Source organism: Salvia splendens, chromosome 11 (genome assembly GCF_004379255.2).
Source record: "Salvia splendens isolate huo1 chromosome 11, SspV2, whole genome shotgun sequence".
Classification (NCBI taxonomy): Eukaryota; Viridiplantae; Streptophyta; class Magnoliopsida; order Lamiales; family Lamiaceae; genus Salvia; species Salvia splendens.
Genome location: NC_056042.1, coordinates 20,666,697 through 20,680,945, shown reverse-complemented (window position 1 = coordinate 20,680,945; position 14,249 = coordinate 20,666,697). Strand labels below are relative to the sequence as shown.

At 37.4% G+C, this 14,249-nt stretch overlaps 1 protein-coding gene across 1 annotated transcript; it reads right to left on the bottom strand.

Moving 5' to 3' along the window:
- Positions 1 to 209: 209 nt before the first annotated feature.
- On the bottom strand, positions 210 to 746 carry LOC121754571. The gene has a single exon (XM_042149908.1). It carries the CDS (start codon positions 744 to 746, stop codon positions 210 to 212), a length of 537 nt encoding a protein of 178 aa, XP_042005842.1.
- Positions 747 to 14,249: the final 13,503 nt, after the last annotated feature.

Genomic DNA, 14,249 nt, shown 5'->3' with positions numbered 1-14,249 from the left:
TCTCTATATCCTTCACAGCCAATTCCCCAAAGTCGGACAGCATTTCCAGACTGCTCAGTTCCTCTAAGCTGTTCAGTTGGGCAAAATCACTTGATCCAGTCGACCCTAGCCTCTGGCAAAATCCCATAATAGCCTCATTAATTTCTTCGTCCGTCAAGTCCTATGTGATCAGTGCCTCGCACCACCCTGCAACCTCATTTTTAATGGATTCACTCATGAACTAAAGGTGTAATGACATCCAGAGAATGCAGATTCTCAATGCCTAATGGCTTCTTCATGGTTTCATCAATGTTGAACATGATTTTTTCTCCATGATAGTCAAGGAAAATTATGCCGTCGCTGACATCAATTATAGTTTTAGCGGTCCTGAGAAATGGTCTTCCCAACAGCACTTGACTCCATTCTCCAACCTCCGACTCATTCATACGAATTACATGGAAATCCGCCGGATAAAAGAAGTTGTGCACCCTCAGAATTACATTTTCTAGAACTCCCTCTGGGTTTATGCATAATCTGTCTGCTAGCTGAATGACTACCTTCGTATCCACCAATCTGACACCAGTTAGTCTCTTGTACACCGAAAAGGGCAATACATTGATGGAAGCCCCTAGGTCACATATAACATGTTCGATGTTCACAACCTCAATAACAATCGGCAGAGTGAACATCCCAGGGTCGGTTCTTTTTGAAGGAAGTCTCTTCTTCTGGATAACAGCGGATACACTTTCCCCAATCACTATCTTCATGTCAGCCTTCACCTTCCCAGCTATGAAATCCTTTATGAATCAACTGAACGGGGGCAATTTCACTGCCTGCAAGAACGGTAGGTTGATCTCTAGCTTCCTAAAAATATCCATAAAATCAGTAAGGTCTTCTTTCTGCCTCTTAGGTTCACCCCGATATGGGTAAGGTTTGGTACGCTTGACAGCATTGCTTGAACCTTCATTCTGGGCCTCACCCTCTTGATTTTTTTCTTCCTCGTACAACTCTTCTGGCTCCTCATCAGGAGGTAATTGGTCGGTAAAATGAGGCAACGATTTCCTCACCTTGTCCAAGGGGGGCTCTGTTCCATCCTACCCTTGGGTCAATTTCTCACTTCCTTCATCTGTCCTCCTCATGGGTTCAGCATAGTTTCTTCTTGTTCTTAGAGTAATCTTACTAATATTAACTCTGTCTGACATCTTAACAGCAGCTGGAAGGTGACCATTATGCCCGTGTATCTCGTTCAATGTAGTAGCCATCTGTGAGATCTGTTTGGTAAGCATATCCATGGTCGCCTTGTGCTCTTACTGGGCATCTTGCAACCTATGCACCACATCATTGTTGGCCTGCATGTTTCCCTGAAAATGCAGTTGGGAGTTCAACAGATCTCCGATCAGCTCTTCTGTACCCTTAGGTTGCTTGGCCGTTGGCTGGCTTGAGCTTGCTCCCTGCGGATTATTAGAAGAGGATCCAGACCCATGATGGAAGTTTACATGTGGTCTTTGACTTCCCTATTGTTTTGGCTGGGCGTTTGAATTATGGTTTTGGTAGTTTCTTTGATGCGGCGGAACATAGGAGACGATCTGGTTTCTCTGATTTCGGTTCTGCCAGTGTAGCCGATTCCCTTGTCCCCTGTTGTTGTTCCAGTTATTCTGCCCCTCATGATTCCAGTTTTACCATTGGGGTTGCCCTTCCTGATGTGGTGGATAACTGATAGTCGGCGGCTGTTTATAAATTATCGCATGTGGTTGCTCATATGTGATGGCCGGTGGCTGCTGATAAGTAATCACTGGATTGGTGGCTGATTCTGGTTCTGATCGGACCATCTGAAATTGGGATGATCTCTCCATGTACCATCTATCTGTTTTCCGGGGTTCCAACTGCCATTCGGGTTCCAATGTCCCGCAACACTCCCATGAGTTTGAAAATCCAGATCTCCTTGGGGTCCGTACCTGGGATACACCCCATCTTATCTTGATACAACATTTACTTTCTCTTGCGGGGCAGGTTGATTCTGTTTCTCCATCGCAGCCAATTTAGCCTTCTTCAGCTTGTCCATGCTGGCCTCCATTCTTTCCTCATTTGTGTTCGCGAATGTATTAGCCGCCACTCGCCTCAAGATTGTGGTTCTTGGATTATCATATGCCCTCTTGGCATTCATCAGCCTATCAAGCACCCTTTTGGCTTCGCTCACTTACAGCTTAGAGAAATCGCCACCGCTTAAAGATTCATGAGATCCTTGCATTCTGGGGTTAGTCCTTCATAGAAAGTGTTATAAACATCGGCTTCCACCATGTGGTTGTTCGGGCACACATAAAGCAACCTTTTATATCTTCCCCAATCTTCACTCAAAGTTTCATCATTCTCCTGACGGGCTCCCTGTATCTCCTTCTTCAGAGCACTCGTCTTTGTGGAAGGGAAGACGTAATCTAGGAAAATTTGTCAGAACTCCGGCCCGGTCCTTATAGATTTTGGGGGCAGCCTCATGAATCAAGTATCCACCTCTCCTTGTAGTGCGAAAGAGATAGCTCGCAACCTGTAGTCATCCTCACTGGACCCAACTGGTCGCTTCTGAATCCCATAGAGTTTGCAAAACTCATGCAGGAATGTATAAGGGTTATCCACTCTTCTCCCAAGAAATGCGGCATGACAGCTTGCACATTATTCTTTATCTCAATCCCTGACTGGGTTTAGGGTTTAGGGGTCACCACGATGGCTTGAGATGGCTCACCGTTTAGTAAACGGTGGGCGTTGAGTAATCCAATCTCAGGATCATTATCCACTATATCTACCATTGGAATAAGTTATTCCTCTGGCTCAACTTCTTCTCTAGGTTCGGTAAACGGGAGTGTATCTTCCTCCCCTTCGGAGCTCGAGTGTTCAATCCAGACCTGGTGACAATGGGATTTGCTACTGCTCTTATCCTCCAGTTACTCTCTGTGTCTCTCCAGTTATCTGCGTTATTCCAGCGTCCAAAGTTCAGGCCCCGGTACATAAACTGAGAAAGAACAAGTAAAAGAAATCAAAATATATACACCAAATATCTCAAACACATGCACATAAAACGTCATCCATCCCCGACAACGGCGCCATTTGAAAGTTCAAGAACTAAGGAATCTAGTTCGCAATACAGATAAAAAACATGCAGAGTTCGCACAACTGATCAAGTCAGGCAATGAATGGATCAAGCAGACAACTATCTGGTCGTTGGTTAAGCCAACGGAGAGACGTAGGGATTTCAAGACCTTAACCCACAATACTATAGACTAGTAAAAGGAAGTAAGGATCGAATCCCACAGGGACAGAGGTGTGTCGAGTTGTGTTCGAAACATGTTGGGGATTGGCTGCTGCCACGCTTTACTATGGTGGGTTAAACTACTACTAAGAACTGGACTACTCAAATCACATAATTAACTTGATCAACTAGGCTAAGCATGATGAAAACAACATGTCACAAACGGTTCAACTCAAGTAGGAAACAATATGACAACGTAAAGCAGTTGGGACCACTGAAAAGAACTTGCGCACTACCAAAAAGCTGTAAACAACAGAAGGTGACAAAGACTGCTACTCTAACGAACTACGACCTTATTCTTCGCTAAGCAACTAAATAAAACACCTACGACTTATGCAAACAGAGCAGATGACACGAAAGTAGGAAACATACAAATTAAAACACAGATCCATGTAATTCGGACGGAAGAAAAACAGATCTAAAGTATCTATCCTAATTTCATGCTAGTTGACGAACTAGAACTTAGATCTAACTACGAGAAATTGAAACAGAACATCAAGCGATTAACTGAACAAACCAACATGCATCGCATGCTCCATCTAAACATCAGATCTAATCATAAACGAGTAAATTATGCAGAACTAACTTCCAAATCAGAACAGAACTAAAGCTAAACAATAGAAACGAAATCAGAAAACACCTGATCCAAAACAACTTGCATTAAAAACTCCATTTCATAAACGATCTTCAATAAGTTAAACAAAACAAAATTCCCAACTCAGATTTGAAAATCGATCAACAACGCAGAGTAGCAACTAAGTGAAAAACATAAGGAACAACTAGACTTCGTGATGGAGACACACCCAAGCTGATCTACAAGGACAAGAAGATGAATCCATTGATCATTCAAAGTGGGCCAATTACAAGAACTAGAGCTAAGAAGATAAAGGAGTCCATGTTGCTTTTAGTTGGTGAAATAAAAACTCAATTCCAAGACCATTCTACACTGGGCCTAGTGGTGAATATTATTCAAGTTAGTGGGCAGCCCAAGGCATGAAGTTTGAAGGCACTACATATCACATTTTGGAGGCCCAAATTGATGATACATGATGCATTTTCATCCAAGTTGGAGTAGTCAAAATGAAGGGTCTTTTTTAGTTACATTTTATGTTAAATAAGTGACTTTAGATGTCCTAGAGTTACACCAAAGGTTTAGGAGTTACTTTTCTTTTATTATGAGTCATTTTAAGTGTCTTAAGTTGTACTAATGATGTGAGACTTTCAAGAGTCCATTCTAGCCTATAAATAGGCTTGTAAGCATGTCATTTGAAGACACCATTGATCAAATACGAAAATAGACTCTGTCTTGTGAGTTGAATTCTCTTTGTAGAGTTTTTCACTTGTTTGGAACTTATCAAGATACTTTGAGAAAGTTCTTGTGGCGTTCAATCATACCGAGGTTCTTGGCTGAACATATAGCCAACGGGTCGAGGTTTTCTAAGCTCTGGAAGTGGATCAAACCAGATTATCAATCAATGGAGTCCGTTGCCAAACCTTATACGTGGGGTTCTTGGATCAATATATCCAACGGGTTCTTGGATTACCTCCATTAAAAGGTATTGAACACCAAATTGACTTTGTTCCCGGGCCAGTTCTACCAAACCGACCAGCCTATAGAGCCAATCCCGAAGAGACCAAGGAAATTCAAAGGCAAGTGCAAGAGTTGTTGGACAAAGGAAAAATCCGTGAGAGCATGAGTCCATGTGCTGTTCCGGTAATTGTTGTTTCTAAGAAAGATGGATCATGGAGGATGTGCATCGACTGCCGAGCAATCAACAAAATCACGGTAAAGTATCGCTATCCTATTCCTAGGCTAGATGATATGCTTGATGAATTGCATGGATCTGTTGTGTTTAGTAAGATCGATTTGAAAAATGGTTATCATCAAATTCGAATTAGAGAAGGAGACGAATGGAAAACAGCCTTTAAAACAAAATTTGGTCTATATGAGTGGTTAGTAATGCCTTTTGGTTTAACTAATGCACCAAGTACTCTCATGAGATTGATGCACCATTTTTTGAGAAAATTCATTGGAAAATTTGTTGTTGTTTATTTTGATGATATTCTTGTCTATAGCAAAAATGTGGATGAACATCTTAACCATGTGCGTGCAGTTTTGGATACCTTACGAAAAGAATCATTGTGTGCAAATCTCAAAAAGTTTCTTTTTGCATGGATAAAGTTGTTTTTCTGGTTTTGTTATAAGGGCTAATGGGATTGAAATGGAAAAGGAGAAGGTGAAAGCTATTTTAGAAATGTAGCACAAGTTAGAAGTTTTCATGGTCTTGCAAGTTTTTATAGGAGGTTTGTCAAGGATTTTAGTACAATTGCTGCACCTTTGAATGAAATTGTGAAAAATGATGTTTGTTTTTATTGGGGAGAAAAACAAGAGCATGCTTTTAATCTCCTTAGAGAGAAACTTACAACTGCACCAATTCTTTCTTTGCCTAACTTTGGTAACATGTTTGAGCTTGAATGTGATGCATCTGGAGTAGGCATAGGAGTTGTTTTGTTGCAGGATGGAAAGCCAATCGCTTACTTTAGCGAAAATTTGAAAGGAGCTCAATTGAACTATCCAACGTATGACAAGGAGTTATATGCTTTGGTTAGAGCTTTGGAAACATGGCAGCATTACTTGTGGCCTAGAGAGTTTGTAATTCATACGGATCATGAATCTCTCAAGTACTTGAAAGGTCAAGGTAAGCTTAGCAAGAGACATGTAAAGTGGGTGGAATTCATTGAATCATTTCCCTATGTAATCAAATATAAAAAGGGAAAAGAAAACATTGTGGCTGATGCATTGTCTTGGAGGTACATTTTGATCACTACTTTGAGTTCTAAGTTGCTTGGTTTTGAGTTGATTAAGGAAATGTATGATAATGACCCAGACTTTTCTTCTATCTATTTAGCTTGTGAGCATGCTGCATTTAACAAGTTCTATAGGCATGATGACTATTTGTTTAGAGAAAATAAACTGTGCATTCCTAAAGGTTCTATGCGTGAATTGCTTGTGCGTGAAGCTCATGGTGGTGGCTTAATGGGGAATTTTGGAGTCCATAAGATAATGGATGTTTTGCTTGAACATTTCTTTTGGCCTAAAATGCGTGTGGATGTTGAAAGAATTTGTAAAAGATGCATAACTTGCATGCAAGCCAAGTCTAAATCACACCCACATGGTTTGTACAAACCGTTACCAATTCCTAGTGCACCTTGGGAGGATATTTCAATGGACTTTGTCATTGGTTTGCCAAGAACAAAAAGAGGTAGAGATTCAGTTTTTGTGGTTGTTGATAGGTTTTCAAAAATGGCACATTTTATTCCATGTCACAAAAGTGATGATGCATCTCATATTGCTGATTTGTTCTTTAAAGAAATTGTCCGTTTGCATGGTGTTCCTAGATCAATTGTGAGTGATCGAGATGCTAAATTTGTGAGTCATTTTTGGCGTGTGTTTTGGAATAAGTTGGGAACTAAACTTTTGTTTTCTACTACTTGTCATCCACAAACTGATGGACAAACTGAAGTAGTTAATAGGACTTTGTCTCAATTACTACGAACTTTAGTTAAAAAGAACTTGAAAAGTTGGGAGGAATGCTTACCTTTTGCTGAATTTGCTTATAATCGAAGTTTTCATTCTGCTACTAACTTTTCTCCATTTGAAGTTGTGTATGGTTTTAATCCATTGAGTCCACTAGATTTGATTCCAATACCTATTGAAGAACGTGCAAGTCTTGATGGAAAAGCTAAGGCTGAAATGGTGAAAAGATTGCATGAAAGGGTAAGACTCAACATTGAAAAGAGGACAGAACAATATGCAAAGCAAGCCAACAAGGGTCGGAAACAAGTCATCTTTGAGCCGGGAGATTGGGTTTGGTTGCATATGAGAAAGGAGAGATTTCCTTCTAAAAGAAAGTCCAAGTTGCAGCCAAGAGGAGATGGACCATTCCAAGTGATTGCAAAAGTCAATGATAATGCTTACAAATTAGACTTACCTGGTGAGTTTAATGTAAGTGCTACTTTCAATGTTTCTGATTTATCTCCTTATGTTGGTGAATTAGATTTGAGGACGAATCCTCTTGAAGAAGAAGAAGGGAATGCTGGAGACACACCCCAAGCTGATCTACAAGGATAAGAAGATGGATCCATTGATCATTCAAAGTGGGCTAATTACAAGAGCTAGAGCTAAGAAGATAAAGGAGTCCATGTTGCTTTTAGTTGCTAAAATAAAAACTCAATTCCAAGACCATTCTACATTGGGCCAAGTGGTGAATATTATTCAAGTTAGTGGGCAGCCCAAGGCATGAAGTTTGGAGGCACTACATATCACATTTTGGAGGCCCAAATTGAAGATACTGAAGGGGCTGGCAGCGGAAGCGTGCGGACAAAACGGATCACATGAATTTGATCTATTTAGCAGGTTATTTAGACAAAATCTATTCGCGTAATTATCACATGTATCATGCTCATAACTTGAATTAAAACATGCTTTAGCACATAAAATTCCTAAAACATGCTTACTACGGAATTAGCCAATTTACCTCGTTGATTCAATCAAGAATCGATGATGGCTTGCTCTGTCTCCACGTGAAGATCTTCAATACAAGACCTCGGATCTTCTGACTGGTGTCCCGGACTATACGCTGATATTTGTGTGGGCAAATCTCACCAACGTACTAGGACTCGAATAATGGAAGACAGAACTCAGCTCACGGAGGAGAGTACAATTTTCGAAAATCACTCTTTTGAGGGGGGACGAAAATTTGACAAATTAATTATTGTGTTTTCTATCTCCTTTATTCTCCTATTTATTTAAGTCACATATTGGGCCCAGTCAGGGATCTAAGGAAGAATCTGGAACAGGCCTCACCCAATTAGCTTTTTACTAATTAAATTGAACCCACAATTTAATATAAGCTTATATTGGAATATTACGAGCAGCCACTACAGAAGTAATATTGCACTGCCTTCCAAATCCGAAATTACAAGTATTCAGGGTTTCCTTTAATTGTATTTGATTTATTTCCCGCGCTTAAGATGGAAACATCCATTAATTAATTAATGTCTGCTATAGACTTAATTAATTAACATATTTCGAATTCCAAGAGTGGACTTAGCAAGAAACTCTTATTTATTATTCATAGAGTAATCAAACTCCAACTAGCTAGGTTCCGAATAATAAAACCTCGTTTCGAGCTCCTCTTGTGGATGTTATCAAACGAGACTCTCCTCGCGCATGTTTCAACATAATAGCAATCCTAGCACCTCTAGATAATGATTGCCACTACCCAATATATCTGGATCGTTGGGTTATGAAAAACCCGCACCTTTGGTAAGTCAAAGTAGTGGATACTCAATATCGTATGCTCAATGCTAACGTACATTGATTAAGAAATTAATTCTCAAGACCTCATCTTTCAGTAGATAGCATAAAGACTCGTCTTGCTGTTAGATCCATTCAGTGCTATACCACACCAACGTCATCTTATTTCAATAAGGTTTAGAAATAATCAGACTGGCATTGCAACCTTTCGCGATATTTAGTCTAGGCCTATCTAGGTTGTGAAATTCTTATTTTTCTTTGTTTAGAACTGACCGTGTTACCTTAAATTGGACGATGCCCACAACCGGTCTACTAAAACAGAGACTTAGACTTTGTTACGTTTGCTCATACATTTAAATATGCAATAAACAACCATTAAATGTAAAACATAATAACATTATGACAAAAATAATCTGTTGCATTTATTGGAAAATAACCATTAGAGTTTTACAGTATCCAATCACTCGAAAGATGATTTCTAGTATACAAAACCCTAACAGATACATGTTGCATTTTTGTCCAAGTTGGAGTAGTCAAAATGAAGGGTCCTTTTTAGTTACATTTTATGTTAAATAAGTGACTTTAGATGTCCTAGAGTTACACCAAAGGTTTAGGAGTTACTTTTCTTTTATTATGAGTCATTTTAAATGTCTTAAGTTGTACTAATGATGTGAGACTTTCAAGAGTCCATTCTAGCCTATAAATAGGCTTGTAAGCATGTCATTTGAAGAAACCATTGATCAAATACGCAAATAGACTTTGTCTTGTGAGTTGAATTCTCTTTGTAGAGTTTTTCACTTGTTTGGAACTTATCAAGATACTTTGAGCAAGTTCTTGTGGCGTTCAATCATACCGAGGTTCTTGGCTGATCATATAGCCAACGGGTCGAGGTTTTCCATGCTCTGTGGATCAAACCAGATTATCAATCAAGGGAGTCCGCTGCCAAACCTTATATTGGGGTTCTTGGATCAATATATCCAACGGGTCCTTCGTCGTGTCCCAATCTATATCACTTCGAAAAAACATGAACTAAAAATGGAAGAATAATTGTTTTAACCCCTCGAGGGTTAAGGAAAACACAAACTACGAAGACTTCTTGGTAGATCTGAGTCCCTTCATCCTTTATGAGGAAGAAGGGAGAAAAGTTGAGGTAGAACGGTGATTCTGGTGGCTCCTAGCTTCCTTGCTCCATGTTACGAATAAAAGTGTGGAATGTGAAGTGACTGAAAATGATGATGCCGAACTCCCAAAAAAAAAACTCCCTTCTGTGTGCATTCTCTCCACTATTTATATGATGGCATTGGGCCCAAATCCCTAGGGTAAGCTCATCCTGTCTTGACATTAATGCCCTTGAGATAGCATCTTCTTTTCTATCTCCTATGACTCATCATCTCATGTGGTGAACTCTACTTGATCGACTTGCTGGTTGAGCAGGCTCCATTCCTTGTCTGCAACTGATCAACTTGTCTTTGGTTGTGGCCATTTCTAGCTTCTTATCCAAGTTGGTCAAGTTGTCCATGCACTCTGCCGCTTCAGCACTTTTCGCATATTATCGCCACTGTTAGTGTAATAGACCTGTATAAAACCATGCTTGTAACGAGCCCTATCACCTATAAATTTGGCGGGCTATTCCGGCCAACCCACAGGTTGCGGGCTACACTGACATCACTAACAATTGTGCACTATATTGTCATGACATTTCACTAGTTTGAGAAATATCGATATACATCATTTTTATATTTTATTACTTCTTTTGATGGTGAAAATGTTTCATTTTATTATTTTAGAATGTCCACAATATAAAGTACTATCTCCGTACCACTCAAGATATAAACCTTTCTTTTATATTTTGTCCCAATGACGGACCAAGGATATGAATTTCGTGGGGTCAAATATAATGAAGTACTCCCTACATCCGATAATAGGAGTAACTCTTATTATGGAGACGAGTTTTAAGAAATGTAATGAATAGTAGATTGGAAGAGTTAGTGGAATATGGAACCCACTTTTTATATTGGTTTTATAATAAAATGTGAGTGAAATGAGTTAGTGGAATTTGGGACCTACTTACCATTTATGGTGAAAATGAAGTGTGACTCCTATTGTGTGACGGACCAAAATGGCAAAGTGTAACTCTTAATTTGGGACGAAGGGAGTATGAGTAGTAAATACTTCCAACGTTCCAAGATAATTGTGTCATTTCTATTTTTGGCAAAAAGTGACAATTTCTCTTTCTCTCTTAATTTATTCATAATCCATTTAGCATGCTATTCTTAATATCCATGCCGAAAAGAAGATCTCTATTAACAAGGAACGGTGGGAGTATAAAATTAAAATAATTATTTAAATGAATAAAATTTAAGTCTATCTTCTGTTGTGTGTGATCGCGATCTATGATTTCTATGAGGATTTGTATCTAAAATCTTTGTTGTCTAAGATTTTCACATTTAAAAAATTTAAGTTGTTAGAAGTAAAATCATATGCTCCAATAATTTAAACTTTTATTTTAGAAGTTATAGTATTTAAATATTAACAAAACAACAATTTCTTGGTTATTATCAATAATTTTGAAAAAATTTAGTTTTAATAGAATTAGAATGGAATGGCAATAATAAAAAGAAAATTATGAATATAAACATCTCGAATTATTCTATAATAATCCAAATATTCATTTATTTATTACTCCATTATTATTACTCTATATGAGTCAAGCCCAATTAACTATAATAAATATTAAATTGATAAAGTAAAATAGAGACATAGAGAAAAAATAATTGGAGTATAATTAGTAGAAAACGATATTCATCACTTTAAAGAGAAAAAACTTATACAAGTAAATAGATAAAAAATAACTTTAGTTTATTTTTAATCAATGCGAAAAATAATTTATCACAATTTACACACGTATATAATGTTATTTATTTTTTTAACATATATAAGAAACAAACAAGTCTAACTCTTCTATACAGACTGAATCCAACCAAGCTGCTCTAGTGGCTTGGGAGTTGATATCAGGGAGCTTTCACTTCCTAGGAGGTCGCAGGTTCGAATCCTAGGAAGTGCAGATTTGGGGATTAATTTCTCCTTGGGCCTATGGGCCCAGAATGACAACGAAGCGCACCTACTGGGTAAGACGCTTCACCTCCAACTGTTAGGTCGGGGGTCCGAGTCACATCGGAGGGTAGATGGGGAACCATCGTCGATCCTCCTAAACTAAAAAAAAAAAAAAAAAAAAACTCTTCTATACAGACTGATTGTGACCGTAGGTAACAGTTACTTAGTTATAGAAGAGAAATAATATTTCACAATCTAGATAGACCTTGTCTACGTATCGCCTAAGGTTGCAATCTCATTTCCATGACTTAGGAAATAACCGATACTTGTAAGATATATAGCACTGAATGGATTTAACATAGAGACAATGTTTTCTTGCAATTTACTGAATGACGAGGTCTTGACACTTATTGTTTCTTGATTAATGTATTTAACTTTGAGCATACATTATATATTTTGCACTACTTCGACTTATCAAAAGGTGCGGCTTTTTTAACCCAAGAATTCAATATCATGGGTAGTGGTGAACAGTGTCTAGTGGTGCTAGGATTGTTATTATGATAAACTGTGCATCAACAGAGTCTGGCTTGATAATAGCCCCAATAGGTGCCCGGAATGAAGTTTCGTTATTCAAAAAACTCGTCAGTTGGAATTTATTCCCTTAACAGTAAATAATGATTCTGAACTAAACAATTCTTGGAAAATATTTTAGATAGTTAACATAAAAGTATACTTGAATTAATTAATGGATACTTATATCTTAAGCGCATGAAATAGGTAAATTAAAGAGGTAGTCCAAAGTACTTGTAATATCAGATTTGGACGAACAGTCAATATTATTTTTATTGTAGCGTAATAATATTTTGTTTATCTTGAATTAAATTGGGACTCAATTTAATTAATTAAAAGCTAATTAAGTATGGCCCAAGTTCAAATCTCTATATATCTCTGATTTGACCCAGTATTACTTTATAAATTAGGGAATATCTAGTCCAGATCGTTCCCGATAATTCTCAAGGTTTGTTTTTATTGTTATCGTATTTTTGTCACGTCCCAACCGACTTTTCTAACTAATTCTTAACATAAATTTTGAATAAGTTAAAGGGGATGAAGTGGTGAACCGTTAGTTTAGTTATTTTTGTTTGTATTAGTTTAGTTTTTTTTACCATAGAAAACTCAAAAATACCATGTTTAGGGACATCGGACCGAGTTTCCTACGATGAAAAATTCTATTAGGTTTCGCATAATTAATGAATTGCTTATTTACTTTGAGTCATTCTCATACCCTATGATACTTGAGCTACTAAAATCTTTCTTGTGTGATTTATCTGTATTCATGTATTCCCTCCGTCCCAACCTAAGCGGGACATTTGTATTTTGGCGCAAGAATTTAGGTAGTGGTGTTTAGTGAATTAAATTATTAATAGTAAAGTAAGAGAGGGAATAAAGTCAGATAGAGATAGAGAGAAAAAGTAAGAGAGAAGATGAAGTAAAAAAGAGAGACAGACACAAAGTAAGGAAGAGAAATAGAGAATAAAGTAAGAGATATGATAAAGTGGAGAGATAAGAGAATAAAGTAGGAGAGAGGAGTGAGTTATTTTTTTCCAAAAAAGGAAACGTCTCACTTAGGGTGGGACGTACCAAAAAGGAATACGTCTCACTTAGGCTGGGACGGAGGGAGTATTTGTTTGTAGAACTTGCTCATTGTCTGCCTAAATCTACTTATTGTTTAAACTTGCATCTCAAAATATTTTTCCTCTACTTTGGGCATTTGAAGCATTTTACTTTGGAAGCTAAATAAAGGGGAATATCCATACACTCCTGGGAAAATTTAGTTTATATATTGTGATAAGAGTTGGAGAGATAATGTAGAAAGAAAAGTAGTGTACTTAAATGTAAAAATTGCGTAGACATTTGTGGTCTGAAATAGAAATGTTGTGCATAAAAGGAAAAAAATAAAAGGATCTTGGGAAGTGAGGATAAATTCGGACAAAGTATAGAATTTACCAAGATTTGAATTGTTAGTTGAGTGTTATGATGAATGTAGTAGAAATTGATCAATTTTTCTATGTTGGGTTTAGTAACTTTTTTAGCCATATTTCATCATCTTTCCAAATAGCTTATATTATAATCTAAAATAATGAACTTTCTGATTTTTTATTTTAATCACAAAAATTAGAGGAGATATTAGATATCGAGCAAGCTTACATTATCGGTTGAATATTCCAACAGTTAGCATAGTAAATATCAAATGATTACTACAACGACATGTAAATCAACTAATCTAAGAATCATATACTGAACATGATACGAAACTTTAATTAATTATCTACATTTCCTCCTAATAAACAAGTTAAAGACACTTTGGCTAGAAGAAATAATTGGATGATAAAATTGGTCTGAATTATGATTCAAAGTAAAAGCAAAATATATGAAGATCATAGATCAACACTAAACCATAGAATCCAAAAATAATTCAAATCTTTCACAAATCAAGAGCAACGTAAGAGTTTTAGTTACACATCCACAAACAATAAAGAAGAACCGTAAAATCATAGCATTGATGTGTAAATGGTAGCTAATCATCTATAGGATGAT